Source organism: Cebidichthys violaceus, unplaced genomic scaffold (assembly GCF_023349555.1).
Source record: "Cebidichthys violaceus isolate CVI_PGR_0920_01 unplaced genomic scaffold, fCebVio1.0.p SCAF_15, whole genome shotgun sequence".
In the NCBI taxonomy this organism is placed as follows: Eukaryota; Metazoa; Chordata; class Actinopteri; order Perciformes; family Stichaeidae; genus Cebidichthys; species Cebidichthys violaceus.
This window is the reverse complement of record NW_027176318.1, coordinates 6417256-6434933: the sequence shown is the minus strand read 5'-3', so window position 1 is coordinate 6434933 and position 17678 is coordinate 6417256. Positions and strand designations below refer to the sequence as shown.

The 17678-nt window shown below is 40.5% G+C and overlaps 1 protein-coding gene and 1 pseudogene across 2 annotated transcripts; one reads left to right on the top strand and one right to left on the bottom strand.

The window, feature by feature from the left end:
* Positions 1-495: 495 nt before the first annotated feature.
* Positions 496-8115, bottom strand: zc2hc1a (zinc finger, C2HC-type containing 1A). 2 transcript variants are annotated; one of them, XM_068709721.1, is made up of 10 exons: positions 8031-8115; positions 7423-7496; positions 6184-6300; positions 5940-5966; positions 4228-4369; positions 3938-4080; positions 2938-3043; positions 2723-2798; positions 2392-2496; positions 496-1750 (listed from the first exon to the last, which is right to left on the bottom strand). In XM_068709721.1, the coding sequence occupies exons 1-10, from the start codon at positions 8044-8046 to the stop codon at positions 1621-1623; spliced, it is 936 nt and encodes a 311-aa protein (XP_068565822.1). In that variant the 5' UTR covers positions 8047-8115; the 3' UTR covers positions 496-1620. The 2 variants fall into 2 exon arrangements, with proteins under 2 accessions (XP_068565822.1, XP_068565823.1); XM_068709722.1 differs by lacking the exon at positions 5940-5966.
* Positions 8116-12766: 4651 nt separating this feature from the next.
* Positions 12767-14931, top strand: LOC137872089 (uncharacterized; annotated as a pseudogene).
* The last annotated feature ends 2747 nt before the right edge of the window (positions 14932-17678 follow it).

Sequence of the window (17678 nt, the reverse complement as noted above, 5' to 3'; positions counted from 1 at the left end):
CTCTCTTCAACAAACACTCTCACAACTCCATCACAGCCGTCTTCACAGACATTTATTGATGGTGGATATACATGCCATCTGTATCCAGGCTAACAGCTGTCGTATCAGCGAGGGAAGCACACCTGTCCATTCTGTTCAAGCATTTATTGTCATGTAACATAAATATAATTGGTTTATTGAAACTAACAACAACTTCTCAAAAGGACTCAAAGATTATCATACTTAATCACTCTTAAGAGTGTGAGGGTTAATGAGCATTACATATGCAACTTCAACGAGAGGCCTTTGCTTCTCAGAGTCCCACCTGTAAATGAACTGTGAGGGTCATAAATAGAGTCATATCAAGGAGCGAGATCAACAGTACCCGTACAGGGCATTTACAATGATGCTGTACTATTGACCCTAAATAGCTAAATACTGACAGAATAGAAAAGCGATCATGGAAAAAAAAAAAAAAAATGCAACACATCCATGTGCAGTTAGGTTTCATACAACTCCAGAGAAAAACATTTTAATTCCACAGAGCATTAACAAAAGAGATGCAGTCATTGTTCATTCAGTAAAATTAAAAATAAATAATTAATTGCATTGTATAAAAAGAGGGGGAATAAACGGGTTTGAGTTAATGCTACATGTGTCTAGAAAAGTCAGGCCTATGAGGGTAACATTAAGACAGCTGGAAACAAATGTTGCCTGTAAAAGGTACCTTTTAAAGGGAGCACTGACCTTTTTAACAGCTGGTTCATTTTTGGACTGGTCCCTGTCGAAACAAGGTGATATCTATCCAAAATTACAACACAATTTCATTAAAAAAACACCACGCTGTTTTCTTTAGTAGTCGATCATATTGCACTTCAATAGGAACATATTTAGTTTGAGAGGAAGCGGAGACAAATGGGATTAAGGAATGCATTTCAGATCACAGTTGACTGGGGATTGAGATACAGGGGCAATCACCCTACAATGAGTCACTCAACACCAGCCCTTTACAACCTCATTCACATTTTACAACCCACCTCTTCTCTAATGCATCTGTAATGTAATTATTGTCCAGCAACAATAAAATTAGTAATAAAATGATTAGTCTAGTTTCCCGGCAATAATGCTCGTGTGTTCTGGTGGAATCAGCTGTGATGCTGTACCAGCAGCAAGATGGAGGTTAACTGAAAGCAATGGGCTGCATGGGTTGTCCCTGTATCATTCGTCACATCAGCTAATGAGATCATGAACCTTAACACAGTTTAACATAACTTTATACCACATCAGTTTTGATACGCAAAGCCATCAGCCGTAAAACACAGCAATCGTAGTGACTAAATGCAAAATGAATTCTAGATTAAGGTTATGAGATTTATGTTATGAAAATGTGTACTAATTAAAAATGGTATACTATGAAGCAGGAAGCACTGAAGAAATGTGAATAAAGTGGCATGGACCAGCAAATTCCATGACAGCGCACCGTGGGGGTCTTTTGCCGATGATTACACCACTTTACTGCCGTGAAATTAGACCCACAGGCGTGAAAATACAGACTGATTAGCTTTGTCAATCCTCTCCAATGCTAGTTTGAATACCAGTGCATCCCCATACATTTCTAGTTTCACCCTCTCCTGACCGCCATCAGATACACATCTTCCTGACCCCACACTCGCAGCAGAATTTGGCGGATTCCACCGGGTACTTGGTCCCACAAGCATGACAGAACTTGCTCTTCATGCCACCGTTATCAACACCGTCATCGACGTCATTCCTGCGAAATTCAACAAAGATGACCCGACAACAACGTTAGAAACTAAGTACATCACGTTGTTATTCATGATATTTCAGTGCAGGGCTGATGAACAGATTATTAAGGGTTTAAATAATGTAGGGTTTTTAAATACTCTAAACGCCTTGCTCACTGTATTATGAGTATTATTTAAGTTAAGTTGAGATAGTACAATAACCAAACAAATAAATAACTTCAAATGAAGTCAATATTTTAGTGTTAACATAAACGATAAAATGCTTAAGCTTTCCTACAAGGTGTACTTCAAGCACTTCATGGTGAATGTATGTGACATATATTAGCTTAATCTTTATTTAGTGTCAGCATTACTATCACCCAAGTAAACAGAACCTGTAGCTGTACAGATTGCATTATTATTTACATCATAAGAAGACAGCTTCTTTTGTTTGAGGCATCATTCTGCTAGGCTGCGCACATTAAGCATCATTCAGTAACCTGTTGTATAAACAAAAGTTACTGAATGGGACCGGAATGTCCTCAATCTATATGCAATACACCAACAAAGCACAAGAGGGCAGGGTAGTTTACATCAACTGTATGGTAGTTGTAGTATGTATTCTCGTGTTTTTATTTTTAGCAAACCTATTAGTGAACTGGCTCACCTCGATATGTAGGCGTCTACTTTCTTCTTGTTGTTTGCTGTTCCCGACTGAGGGGTCCTCACAGAGCCATAGCCAGAGCTCACAGCTCGAGTCTTACTTCCCACACTGAGAGGACAAACAGGAGAAGAAAGACAAGGATGTGTATAATACAAACCACTTGGGTTTGTAAAGACAGTTCAGAGTTTAAAACTGTAATGTTCAGGTTCAAAACTCACATCTGAGTTGACCCACTGTATTCATAGATGTAACCCGTTATTCTTATGACGCCATCAATTAAGTCAATCATAGTGTTAACCATAGCTTCACATGAGCACTGTGAGTGAGCACTGACCCTGATGGAGGGCTTGTGAGGCCAGAGGGATTACTCCTCACTGAACCTGCAGAAGAGACCTTACTAGATGGGATCCCTAGAGCAATAGAGAGAAAAGAGAAGCCTGAGTCATTTCATGATAAAAAAAAAATAAAAAATTCGCTCACAAATATACAGAACTGTCTGGTGTGAACACAACAACCCGCGATGCATGATCAACAGAGCTGTGCCCGTACCAGAGGGCTGTCCAAGGCCTGATCTCTGGGGTAAACGAGAGGAGGCTGAAGGGATGGTTGACACAGCAGGAGAGTTGGCCTTCTTTACAGGGGCAGGAGGCTTGGGCTGAGAGAGAGAGAGAGAGAGAGAGAGAGAGAGAGAGAGAGAGAGAGAGAGAGAGAGAGAGAGAGAGAGAGAGAGAGAGAGAGAGAGAGAGAGAGAGAGAGAGAGAGAGAGAGAGAGAGAGAGAGAAAATTCTAAATAAATAAGGTCATGGGATACAAAGTATCAACACAGTCACATTACACAGAAGACAGAGACATAGAGTAGAGTTAGGACACACAGGTCATGTATCACTATGCTACAGTTTTTATAACTAAGGGCAGACCATAATGTACAATGCATGGAGTATGGCTCGGCTTTACAAACCGGTTCAAAAATGTGTTGTTAACTGCTATGAGGAAGAACATTTGAGAGTTGAAAACACGGATCCACAGCAAATATTTAAAAAATGGCCCACTGGGAAACAATGTTTTCTCTTTTTGATGGAAAAAAAAGCCAAAAAAACCCGATTTGGACCCTGCTGTTTTTATTGGCTTCCAAATTGCCGGTAATTCTACGCCTGCTGCAAAGTGGGTGTCTGACAATGGTAATAATGGAAAAGGGCAATTATGAATTCACAAACGAAAAAGAATTGTAAATAACATGAGATTGAGAATTGACTGTGTAGCTATCTACACATACAGTCTAATCAATATGAATACTGGGGGTAAACACAGCTGTTCTAATTATGAGATGAAAGCTGCATGTGCAATGTATCATAAATATTATTTCATACTGTCAAATTTTGCAATGTTTTACGTTTAGAACACAACCAGATTTGCAATTGGAAATGAATGCTGTAATGCTGGATTTAGAAAAACAATGCAACCAAAGTAAAATAATATTTTCCAACAAAAACACAAAATTGCCCGTTCGTGTGCACACAAATGTAGCGGTGCAGTGTGTGCATGTGTGTACCGGTGTGCGACCAGGAGGCTTCTTGGCATCTCCTAACTTGCCCTTGGTTGGCATACGAGCAGCCTGCTCCTGGCAGAACTTGATGTGTCTGTCAGCTGCACCCTGGTTGAACCTCCGCTGACAGAAAGGACATTGGACATAGTCTGAAGACAAACAGGTTAGTGAGAAAATACACATAAAACCTCTCAAGTACTGCTAAGTGGGGAAAGTCTGCCTTGTACGTGTGTTTTTCTTTTCTCTTGCAACTGCAAACTCAATAAGTTACATTTGTATTTGGGATTCGACATTACCTGGGTCATACGTAGGAGGAGGAGGTGGAGGTAATGGTCCTCCATCCTTCATGACCTGAGTGACGACCTTAGCGGCTCGGATGGTAGCGATGAAGTCCTCGTGTTTTTTGCGCCAGTTGGACGGCTTCTTTGGAGGTTCTGCCTGGCAAGAGGAAGCACAGACCAGATGTGCTGTTACACCAGCTTGTTTTTAATGTTGATTCTTTTTCACCACAACCTGAGGCGGCTATCGATGCCGTCATGGTAAACCTCATAACTGTCATTCAGAGAGTGCTGTTATTACGTGTCCTTGATATTTATGTGCACATTGAAAACTTCTTTCTTATTATTCAAGCCTGTACATTCCTATAATTTAACTCGTGGTTGTAATTAATGCAGCTCTTAACAACATGCTTCCGACTTTCACTTCTATAAAAAAAAAAGAAAGAATCCCCTTTCTTTCCAACATGGCAGTCTGAGTATAATTAAAAGCTGATGATTTCTGACCGAAGTAGTTCACTGAGCTGTTTCTGTGGCAACATGATAGCCCATCTGGCACTGGACATCTACTTCCTGCTATAAAGCTTTTCTTCGAGTTAATTAAGCATGTCTGACTGACAAACAAGGAGGATTTTGGGAGAACTGAAGCTAATTTCCGTTTATTCCCTCTAACCATACACCAGTTACAGCATATTCCTCAACACCTTGACTATGTGATACATTTCTATATAACTGTCTATTCTGATAACTCAATCAAACATTGTAACATTATGGGCTCCTAATTAAGTATTGCCCCATTATGTGTGGGACAGAAAGAATCACAAAACAATGTTCTGTGACGTCCCGTTCATGCCAGGAAACTGTGAATCCTGTTATTCCAGTGGGAGGGCAGATTGAGTGTGACTGTGCAGCAGTTGAAGGGGCAGTGTGTGAGATTTAGAGCCATCTAGTGGTGAGGCTGCTGCACATCCCTCAGCTCAGTAACTAACAGAACTACGGTGGCCTTCAGGTACGGATAGGTATCTTTAGGATTATAGTACAACAAGGAGCCACTCTTATCAATACTTTTTCATGACTAAATGATTGCTTTTAAAACAAAGACATTCTGAACAGGAATAGAAGTTATTTATAATTTAGGTATAATTAAATATTGGTTCTAGAGCAGCAACAGTTATGTTTACAACAGCAAATCCACTAAGTCATTAATAACTGGAAACAAATCTAGAATGTCAACAAATAAATAACATTCCAGAGTGAAGTTTATAAGCGATAATAATCAATAATGAAGAGCACAGGTATCACATACAGCAAGTAGTATGTTATTCCTGTCTCAGCCAGCAGAGAAGTTTACAAGAACAAACTGAGACAGACAGCTTCTCTTTATGCTTGTTTGTAAATAATTAGTGCAGCTTGAGAAGATATAGAGGATAATACTGTCAACACAGTCATGTTTAAAGAAAATTAAATTATAATGGCTTCATCTTAAGATTTTTAGTTGTGGAAAGGTAAGAAAAATACCACAGATTCAGTGTTTTTTTTAAACTAATACCACTGTATGATTTGACACGCCTCCAAATTATTTAAGCCAGTGGCTGAAAGAAGGGGAACCAGAATCTATAAATGCAGAAACAATGAGGGAATGGGATTTGGGCTTCAGCTGAATAACCGTGCCACTAAAAACTAATGTACACAGAAAGAAAAGACAAATGAAAAAAAAAGATGAATCAACTTACTTTCCCAGTGGAAGATGAACTTTGTGACTGAAATACAATTGAAAGTGCCTACATTTATATAGGCTGGATTTTACATATTCAAATGTCATGAAACTGTTCATACAGTTATTTTCGGACAGAGATTCCACACTGAGATGTACAACTTTGAGCAGTTTTTCTCTTCCTATTGAAAATCAAATTGAACTCTCTTTGAAATTGTGAGTTAGATATCCAACCCCCCCCCCCCCCCAAGGTGTAGTCTTACCTTTGGTTTGATGGGTTTGAGCGTGGGGAGGTCGGTACCCTCAGCTCTCTGTCGGCTAGAGTCAAAAACCTTCCTCCTTTTGGTTGCCGACTTTTGGCAGATTTTCGCATGGCGTTGCTGTAGAGAGAGAGAGAAAAAGATGCACAGGATACAAAAAACTACACAAATGTAATGTGTTTCCACATGTTTTTTGGAAACATTTGCCAACATTTGAGATCTGTGCCTCTCTTATTACCCAATCTGCCATTTGGTCTCAATCGCATTTAAAAACATTTTGTTGTTTTGAAAGAAGCAGAGAGCAAGACAGGTGATTTCTGTGACAGCTGTGAAGTAAAGAATGCAAGCACATCTTTCAAGGAAAATCTAGCTACAAGGTTCTTCACACAAATGCCAGCAAATGCTTAACACATTATTTGACAACTAATTAGGTTGAGTGCTTGTAGAAGTGCACAAATGTGTGTATTGGCATCACAGGAAAACAATATGTTCCATGAAGTTACTGAGATCATTGTAGCTCCGATGTGATAAAACCCATCTCTGTATTATGTTTTAGTCACGTTAGCAAAATACAGACAGTAGCGATGATAGCAAATATAGTGGTATTAATAAACATATGCATCATATTTGTCTTTATCTATGTCTGTAACTACTATATAGACAAGAATGTGTACAAAATGCTTTACACAACAACAAGTCAACTATGTAAATAAGTGGTGTAAGTGCTTCAAGTGTACAAACACAGCATTTGTTTTTCGGGTTTGATTCCTTGGTGACAAATGATATTACATAGCAGCCAACCATTATCTACATTTACATACATTTTAGCACTACAGCAAGTCCTTGGTCAGGTTTTTAAATCATGTGGCCTAAAAATCGTACATGTTGGCTTGAGCGAAAAGCTTTAGTGCTTTGTTAAAACCCCTCCCTATAAAGAGCTCTTCACAGAGTCCTACTGGCTATTTGGATTGAACCCAGTAACTCATCCAAACAGCTGATATGCTGTTAGCTGAAAATAAGTGTGGACAATATTGTCTTAGTGCATTCTTAACACCATAAATGTATCTTTTTAGCAAAAACTATTGACCATCAAGTCTCAAATTTTAGATGAACATGAAAATGTGCCTTCTCTTAAAAAACGGTACTGTTATTGGTATTATTACATCATATACATTCATATCTCTATTAAGGAATGCTAAAAAAAAAATGGCCATGGAGTGCTTATTTTTTAGTTTTGTTTACCAGGACTTTAGGGAAGAAGGATCTGCTACAAGTGTCGCATTGAGTCAGTTCCCCAGCAGGAGGACCGTCACTGTCTGCAATAATAAAAGATTCAATTCTGGTTATAGTGAATGAAGGAAGTTTAATATCACAGAGAACGTGAATGCACCTTTATCTTTATCAGCTGTAGACAAACATTGGGTTTGTTGAAACAGACCACAGGCGACAACACATCACTTAAATGCTAAACGTTACGTTCTCTCACATACATGTAATACTGTTGTTCCCACAATGGCATAACGGCAGACGTTATTACCTACATTTAACGGCTAAATGCACTACTATGCTTTCATGTATGTCAAGGTTTATTAAGTAGCAGCATGCTAACACTGGATAACTCCAATGGCTAACGTAGGGATCACACCCATTCAGAGACAGTCGGAGCTAGCTTCATCTTCGGCCCTGACGTTACCTAGCACTACTTAAGCTAAATCCCAACCTGACAAAAATGGAATGCTAACGCAGTGATGAATCCGTCAATTTGAAATAATGAAAATGGAGAGGCTGTAAGCTCGCCTTTGCCTCGAAACATCGAAATAAATAAACACATAAACGGCAATTTCGTTCACCTTCAAATTCTTCCATCCTTAGGTTATCCCTTGTCTGATGCTGCTGTTGTTACAGACGGCCAAAAGTAGCCAGTGGAAGTGAGAGGATTCACCCCTACCCACTTCCGGCTTCGCTAAAATACGGAGGACACTTTCTCAAATTGGTAACATCACCTCTATTTTTCCAGAAAATATACAATTACAATACATGCGGCATGCAGCAATAGTTAGGATCTTTGTAAGTTACTGATAGTGCTTTGACAACTATACATGTAGGAGTTTCCTCTCGAATATGCAAAATATGGCTGTCTTGTATTGGTCGTGTTGTATTATGAAGATTTTCCTCATAATATTAATTAATTTATGTATCATCTAGATACAGTTCTATATAATTATTCATATTCAGTTTGTAGGCTCTTCCCTGTGACCATATCAATCGGGTGTGTTGGTTTAACAGGCAGTGGTTTTCATTGGCTGGAAATGAGAGTGAAGTGTCTTGACATTTCTGATCTTTGGCTTCCAATAGCAACTGGATTGTGTGGTGCCGCTTCATGTGCTAACATCCGAGTATTTCATTGGATGTCACCGCACGGTCCAGCCCGTGGGTTCCGCGCGTACTTTGAACAGCGATGGTGTGTTGGAGGTAACCCCCTCGGCTGTTCTCCCGTTCACATCATTATTTCCAAATATGGCATTACATTAAACTAATTAATAAGCACTTTTTATATCAGGCAAGGATCACCCTACCTCATTTTACTGACATCTAGTAAATTCTCGAGCTGCAAAGGCCGAACCCCAACTTTAGCTTGATTCAGTGATTTAATAAGTAAAAAGGTATAAGATATAAAAAATATGTATTTATTTGATTGTAGGTATGCCTATATATACTTCCTGCATAATTCAATACAATCACATGTTTTTGCAAATTGGTTTACTTTCTATATCAACCTCGTGGTGATGGACCTCTTGAGATGACTGTGATCATAGCTCCCAAACAATGAAACTAGTGTATTCCCTTGTTACATTTGTTGGCTCAAACACTTTCCCAGGGCACTCAGAAGTCCCCAGTTTGGCATATTGAGCACACGTGTCCTCTGAATGAAGTAATTCACAGCCAGATGCTGACTGGCTATGGCCTCGCTGCCTTTATCACAACAAGACCACTGTTCTCTGCTCTATGTGATCTCCCTCTCTCTCTGGCTGTCTAACACACACACACACACACACACACACACACACACACACACACACACACACACACACACACACACACACACACACACACACACACACACACACACACACACACACTATGACCCATTAGCAGTAATGACATAACACTGTATATATTACAAAAAATATTTTGCAGATTGCAGATATGTTAAATCATACGTGCAACAAGTCACAACAAAAGTTTAAGCTGTTGCAAGTAACTCCACAATTTATCCTTTTAAGATTGTTAAGCTGTCTATGTTTGCAAATTCATAGTCAAATGCTAATATATTGCATCTCGTGTACTGTATGGTAACTATAGCCACATCCAAATCTCACCTGCACCTGAGTTTGGCAATTAGTCAGTTGATAGATTTAAGACCTTAAAACAGTTTTGAACTGAATTATTTGGTGGATAATAAATAATAGTATTTGGTGGATGGTATCCTACATTATCTTATGTAGGATACCACTGACTTAGTCTTTACAATCCTAAAGCGACAAAAAACATGAGTGGATGGTAGAAATGTTCAGTGGCAGTTAAAAAAAAAAAAAAAAAAAAAAAAGGTAGACACTGATGGTTATCAATGGTTAAAGGCTGCCATATTAAAATAAGTAAAAATGCCTTTTCTATACAGTGATATTTAAATGATTCAGTTAAACTTGGGAAAAAAAATTCTTTGTGCTTTCTTGCCTCGCAGGTTTCTGTGGATCGTGGTTTTATCTGGACCGTGGTCTTGCCTCCTGCCGTGGTCCTGCCTGACACCCCCTGCTACTATCATTATTATTAGTAGTTGCATTTCTTTTGCTATTGCCGATACCATTACTGCTTTTGTTATCATTGTTATTCTACTATATCCACTGCTGCTGTTATTATTAGTAGTTGTAATGTTTCCATCATTATTCTGCTTACTACCCTCATTATATGAATCATTTATGTCATATGCATTGAATGTGTTGTAACTCTGTTATGTTGTTCATTCTGTACACATGACATCCGTTGTACTTCTGTCCATCCTTGGAGAGGGATCCCTCTGTTGCTCTCCCTAAAGCCTCTTCCTATTTTATCCCAGTTAAAGGGTTTTTTTGGGGGGAGTTTTTCCTGTACTGATGTGAGGGTCCCGGGACAGAGGATGTCGCATGTGTACAGATTGTAAAGCCCTCTGAGGCAAATTTGTGATTTGTGCTTTGCAAAATACATTGAATTGAACTGAATTGAATTTTAAAAAGTCATAATATACCATGAAGAAACAAGTCATAATATAGTATGTCGAAAAAAAGTAAAAAAAAGAAAAAGGTCATAGTATAGTATATTGGAAAGGTCCAAAAGTTTTTTTATTAAAGGTTTCAGCTCTCTGAAAGCTTTGTCCCTTTGGCATCTCCACAGCCAATGGACACACATAGACCTCGCTCTATGTCCAATGTGTTGAGTTTCATGAACTTTATCTGAAAAGTAACAGCTGTCAAATATATGTTGTGGAGTAAAAAGTAACATTTGAACTAGGGATGCACCGATCCACGTTTTTCACTTCCGATACAGATATCTGAGGTTTAGTATCGGCCGATACCGATCTGATACCGATCTAATAGAGAAAAACAGTGCTGAACCGATTTAAAAAAAAAATAAAAAATAAAAAATTCTGACCGCACGCTGTGACAGAAGTCCCTCGTTGACAACCAGCTGCATTGTATGTGCAACGCAGCCGACGCTACGCGCCCCCAGGTTGTCCATCGCTTTTCTCATGTTGCTGGCGTTGTCCCTCAGAATCACGTGGATTTTGCTCAACGGAATTTGCCACTTGTCAAACATTTCCTTCAGGCTAGCTGCTATCGCTTCGCTGGTGTGTGACCCACAAAAGTTTGTTGCATTTAACATTGCACTGTGTGGCACAAAAGTTTAATCCTGCCAGTGTGCTGTTAAACTTAAAAGTGACACAGGGGAAACGTCGGAGCTCCAGATGTCTGTTGTGAAACTTATCGATTTGACATCTTTTATCTCCTTCAATATGTGTTTGCACACTTTACTGTGCAGTTCAGGTAGCGCCGTCTCCGACAAATATTTTCGGCTTACCATGTCGTAGCGTGGTTCCAGGTGGTTAAATTGGTTGTGTTATAGCTTGAAGTTTTAGTGCCACCCCTTGGAACCATCGCTGCGCACGTATTGCAGGTAGCTGTCGAATGTGTTGGCTGAGGTAGTGTGAAAAAGTTCCAGATGGCTGATCCTTTCGCTCGCTCCATTTTGAAAACAATCTATGCGGCCAGTTCGCTAGCGGATGACGTTACGCAGAGCACAACGCATATAATTGGACTGAATAGATTTGCCTTTATGGATCGGTCACATTGTCACCGATACCCGATCTAGAATTTTTTCCTATGTCGGGACCGATACAGATATTGATATCGGATCGGTGCATCTCTAATTTGAACACCATCTGAAATATAGTCAACAGAAGTTGAAGAATAGTCAAGTACAATTGTACTGAAGTACAGTACTTGAGTTTAGGTATTCAGCTATTTTCTACCACTATGTTGCAGTGAGTCAACCAGTCCACAAAAAACAAACGAAAAGTACCGTCCACTATTATTGCAAATAAGTACTTTAACATGTGCATACATGCCACTAATATGCACAATATACATTTGTAAAGTTACATCCTTTAAAAACATCAAGTTTCTGCTTTAACAAAACAAAATGGATCAAAGAGAGTAATACAGATGTGATGCAGTGGTGTGTAAATGTAATGTCTCTGGAGAGACATTTGTTCAACTATGGCCCAAAGACAGACAGGATGTGGACCAGTAAACAAACCTCAGAAAATGTTTTCATTTTATTTCAAACTGATGTTTGTGTCACTTATTCTGAAAATCTGGCTTCCTGTCTCTTAAAAAAAAATATCACAACAATGTAGGAAACCTGTCAAACAGCAGGTCTGTGCTGTCAATCTGTGGACACTGGAGGACCACATAGGACCAAGGACAGGGTCCAGCCTGACACCCTCAAAGCTCCATGCAAACATGTATTTCTATATTATTGTACATTATATAAAGACTGTGTTCTTTAACAGGCCCGAGTGGAGAATTAATTTGTGGTTAACCAGTGGGCAGGTCACGTGACTCAAACATGACAGGAGAGTCACAATGTAATTTTATTATTTTATCTCATGTCCACATGGATATATTCGTCTTAAAGTTGTATTTAATGGACTCTTGAGGACCTGATGGAGACACTGAGGTAAGATCTGTTCTCTGCAGGGACCTGAACGTTCCATCGTTGTCATGTTCACCAAAATGTGCATTTTTTATAAATTCACGGCATCTATTGTGGTGGAAAAAAAAAAAAAAAAAAAAAAAATCCTATACCCGCTTTGCGTGAGTCTTTTCATGCTGAAATACATAATACCAAAAACCAGGTTGTCTTTTAAATATTTATTCTCTGCGCAGAGAAGGTTCAATCATCACATAGAATGCGTTCAGTCTCAGTGAGGAAGAACCTCGAAAAAAGTGAACAAGCTTTCTTTATACAGAATGAGCAAAGGTGGGGGCCGATGGCCAACGTCACAGACGTCTCGGTCTCAGACTTTTGGTCTCAGACTGATGGGAACAACATTCAAAAAACAAACGGCCAGCAACCAAAACAAGCGGCCCAAAGTCCTCGGCATGGAACATTCTCATACAACACAGTTAGTTATCTATGTGAACAGACAAGGGAGAATTATTCTTTTGCACAACAGAGACCGGTGAAGTTCAACAAAGTTCAGAGCAAAATAACTTCTGCATGAATACAATATACCGAGTAGAAATATATACTACGTAAAAAAAATTACCATTACACTCTCCAGAACCAAACTGTCAGTCAGTAAAACGGCAATCTCACTTTCAGTCCACGAAATCTCCGATAAACCATCAAAACAGGATTTCTTGCAGGAAAGAGGTGGGAATTATACACTGTCTAAACCACTGTTGTTTTTAATGTATTTTACCATAGACACTTTTCAAACCCCCCAAACACACCGATGTTTATACTAACATTGATAATATTTTCACTAATCAGTGTATATGAATCCACTCAGTCAGGACTGACTTTTGAGTGTTGAGAACAAGTTTAAACAAGTGTATCTGAACCAAAGCCGCTTTCTTGATTAGCTAATGTTAGCTTTATAGACCCGACCGCTAACGTTAGCTTTATAGACCCGACCGTCCAGCATTAGCTTAAACTGAGAGAAATGCTAATACAAATATTGCTTCTATATATTTATACAACTTCTATGTGATACTGATCATAAGTGAGGTACACATGACAGTATATTTAATCCGTATTAACTCACAATTCACACGTTTCCTACATACTTGTGGTATTTTGAATATATGAGGTTATTTTAAACATCAAGTCATTAATAAATGTTTCACTTTTGTGTAGTCGTGCCCTGAACATTAACACGATGAACAGCAGAGTGAAACAACCACTAAAAGATATTTTTTTATAGAAAAGGCGCCGATATGTTTCTGACTTTTATTCAATCAGCAAGACAGCTTTAAACTGACCTTTTTTTTGACCCACCGGGCTACAACCCTGGCAGCAGATACGGTCCCTCCAACCAGTATCACGGTAAGAACACAAAGAACCTGAACGTCACACAGCTATTTTAACACTTTGATAAGTTTCTTTCATCATCTCCCATTGAGACTCATATTCCGAATGTGCTATGTACTTCCAAATAATTTATTATTTATATAATTTATTGTTATTAGTATTACTACATAGTGACACTGATCCTCTTAATTCAATATGTAATGTGAGAAAGTCCATATGATGCAACAGTCCTTGGTTTGTTTCTATGATGTGGAGCAGTGGTCTGATGGTTGTATTTTTTTTAACCTTCAGGTGGGACGTCGCTTCACGTGGAGGTCTTTCCTCATTCCAGACCCCAACCGACCCAATGACCCACGCACAGCTCATCCTCCATAGGATCCCAGTCTCAGAACGCAAGACTGGCTCCTCCACTCCCATTTCTTCTAACTCCTCCTCTTGTTCTCCTAGCTCCTCTACTGGTTCTTCTTCTCTGAAGGTAAGTCCAGGTAAGCGTTGGCTAGTATGGGACCACCTTGAGTCGGAAGACGCAACGAACAGGAAGCTTAATCCACCGTGGAGGAACCAGTTTAACAGCTGGTGGTGCCACAGGAAGGTTAGTCCCCCTAAACTGACTCAGGGACCCGGTGAGGCTTCCAAGGTAAGTCCCCCTGAACCGACTCAGGGACCCAGTGAGGCTTTGAAAGTAAGTCCCCCTAAACCGACTCAGTGAGGCTTTGAAAGTAAGTCCCCCTAAACTGACTCAGGGACCCGGTGAGGCTTTGAAAGTAAGGCCCCCTAAACCAACTCAGGGACCCGGTGAGGCTTTCAAGGTAAGTCTCGGTGAGAATCGCCACCATGATCCAGAAAAGACGACAAGAAAAAACATTCATCCATTTTAATTGAATTTAGATGACTTTGAAATTACTTATTTGTAATGTGTATTGAATTGTTTAAGGTTTAATGTTTTTAAAAAAAAAAAAAAAAAAGCAAAAAAAAGTTTTGTGTTAAGTTTTATTAGATTATACGTTTTATTAGATTGTGTTAAGTTTTATTTGTCTAGGGAGTTCAGGACAGGACCCAATAACAGACCACGAGACAGGATTCAGGTACAGAACAGACTTTATTTTACGCTGCGATAGACCCTCCGCATGATAACGCAGGCGCATCACTGAGCAAACTTAAGCTCATGTTTAAACATCTCGGCGTTCCACTCTCAGACGAAAAAACTACCGGTCCGACAACTTGCTTCGAGTTTCTGGGCATTACACTGGACACCATCAAAATGAAAGCTTCTCTTCCAGCAGAGAAACTCGAGCGTATAGGTGACATTGTCAGTCCTATACTACATCGAAAGTAGTAACAAAACAGGATTTGCTTTCCCTCCTCGGCCATTTAAATTACGCAATGCGCGTCGTTCCCCAGGGCCACTCGTTCATTTCCAGCTTGCTAGACCTGGCTTCATCCGTGCCAAATTTGCACAACGTCATTTCACTGAACAAAGGGTGCCGCTCCGATCTGCGTTTCTGGTCACGGTTGCTAAGGCATTGGAACGGGGTAACATTCTTTTATGATGACGTGGTTCATTCCTCCGACTCTAAAGTTTTTTACAGATGCCGCGCCCTCTGTGGGTTTCGGCGGGTACTATCAAGGCCAATGGTTCGCCAACAGCTGGCCTCACTCATTCCCCAAGCTTGATTCTTCCTCCGCTCTGTTTGAAATCTATTCGATTGCAGTAGCTTGTCACATATGGGGGAAGTTTTGGAGACGCAAATGCATCGCGGTGCAGTGTGACAATCAAGCAGTCGTAAGGATTATAAACAAAGGCCGCTCATCCAGCCTTGACATCATGCCTTTCATGAGATGCATTTCATGGCTATCCGTCACTCAAAACTTCATATTAACAGCTTGTTTCGTGCCAGGCCATACCAATGTCATCGCTGATGCCTTATCCCATTTTAAATTTCAGGTATTCAGGAGCCTGTGCTCAGAAGCCAACCCATCTCCAACAGCCGTTCCTCCTCTCGAAGCACTAATACTTTATCAAATCAGCCATCATTGCAGTCCTACCTAGAATCAGCAAGGTTCTACATGAGGAAAGGCCTAGCAGCATCTACCTTGAAATCCTATGATTTTGCGTGGAAAACGTTTGCCTTATTCTGCATTTCTGTGAACTTACAACTAAAGCCGGTAACAATCTGTGCCGTGTGTGCATTTATTTGTCACTGTATGGATGTGCGTCGCTTCAAGCCTCAGTACATTAGAGGTCTGGTCGCAGGGATTCAGTTTAACGCCAGATGCTTCGATCCTTCTTTTCTCAGCCTGTTTTCTAACCCAGCCATCAAGCTGCTACTTAAAGGCATTTCAAAAGTGTCCTCTCCTTACATGAATAAAAGACTCCTCATTACCCTCTCCACATTGTAAAAAATGCTTACAGCTTTAAGACATAGGTGTTTTTCTCCCTATGTAGATTCCCTCTTGGACAGCTGTTTTCTATTAGCTTTTTATGGGTTCCTAAGGAGCGGAGAATTTACCACTGCCTCTAATTCATTCGATCTAGCTAAGGACGTCACCTTGTCAGACTTAACCTTTCACCCAGACTTTTTCTGTCTTTTTCTCAAACACTCCAAAACCGGAGGTGCTTGCGGAGTAGTTATTGCCCGCTTGGATTCTCAATTTTGCCCATTTAAATCCATGTGTAAATATTTAAAAAAAACAGGTCGGGGACCGACCCCCATGCCCCTCTGTTCCTGACCCCCAATGGTAATCCCATGTCCAAATCCTGGTTTAGCCATCATCTGGAGCAGGTTCTGAAAAAAATGCAGCTGCACTAAATCATAAAGGCTCAGGTCATGGCCGACTCTATAAGTGAGTCTTGCAGGATTGTTACGGCCGTTTTCATGTACGAAATGCTTTAAGTGGTATCATGTATTGTAAAACTGAAAGCGCATGTCATGTATGGTAATCACTGTCATCCAAAGTTTAAACCTAGCAGCAGTTCACGAGCCAATGCTGGCTACATCAGTCAGCACAAGCAGGGCACGCAGCCTTTAGCCAGTGCTGGCTACATCAGGCAGCGCAAGCAGCCTTTAGCCACTGCTGGCTACATCAGTCAGCACAAGCAGGGCACGCAGCCTTTAGCCACTGCTGGCTACATCAGGCAGCGCCTTTCAGTCTGCACCAACTCGCGGAAAATGTTAACTACTAATCAGTCACTTGCCTCTCCTGATTGAAATGAAGCTCTAGCGTAAGTTCAGACAGGAAGACTATCCCCTCATGCTTACGCTTAAAGGCCTTTCTCCATGCGGCTCTCCCACTAGCAGCACATACTCTATACCGGCTGTCATTGTCAGGTGTCATAGACTCTATCAGCTGTTTGACAGCCGAGTCGCCCTCAGCCAATAGCGCTCAGGTACACCCTCTTCGTCAGCCTATCAGCGTGCTGCTGTCTCCTTTTAAATGTGCTGCATACCCGCCGCCAGCGTCTGCTGCTGTTTCATGTGACCCTCCTCCTCCCCAGCACCATCCGTCTTCGCCGATTCAGCACTCGATCACCATCTCCAGCTGATCCTCCAGCCACCACCACCAGTGTCTGTACTCCTCGGGGGGATTTATATTGTTGCCGCTCAGGGCAATCACAACTATCACAAATCTCCTCGGCGAGTTCAAGCACCAAATAATTTCTGTGTAACTCATTAACGCATCATTCCGTCATAATAAAATGTTAACTACTAATCAGTCACTTGTCTCTCCTGATTGAAATAGTGCCATGGGGATGATTAGTGGGATAAGAGTCTGGTGTGTCAGCCTGCAGGAGGTAATCGGCTGGAGTGTCTGCAGCTGTGCACTAATCAGGGGAATGACAGAACACATGAGAGGAGATCAGGGGA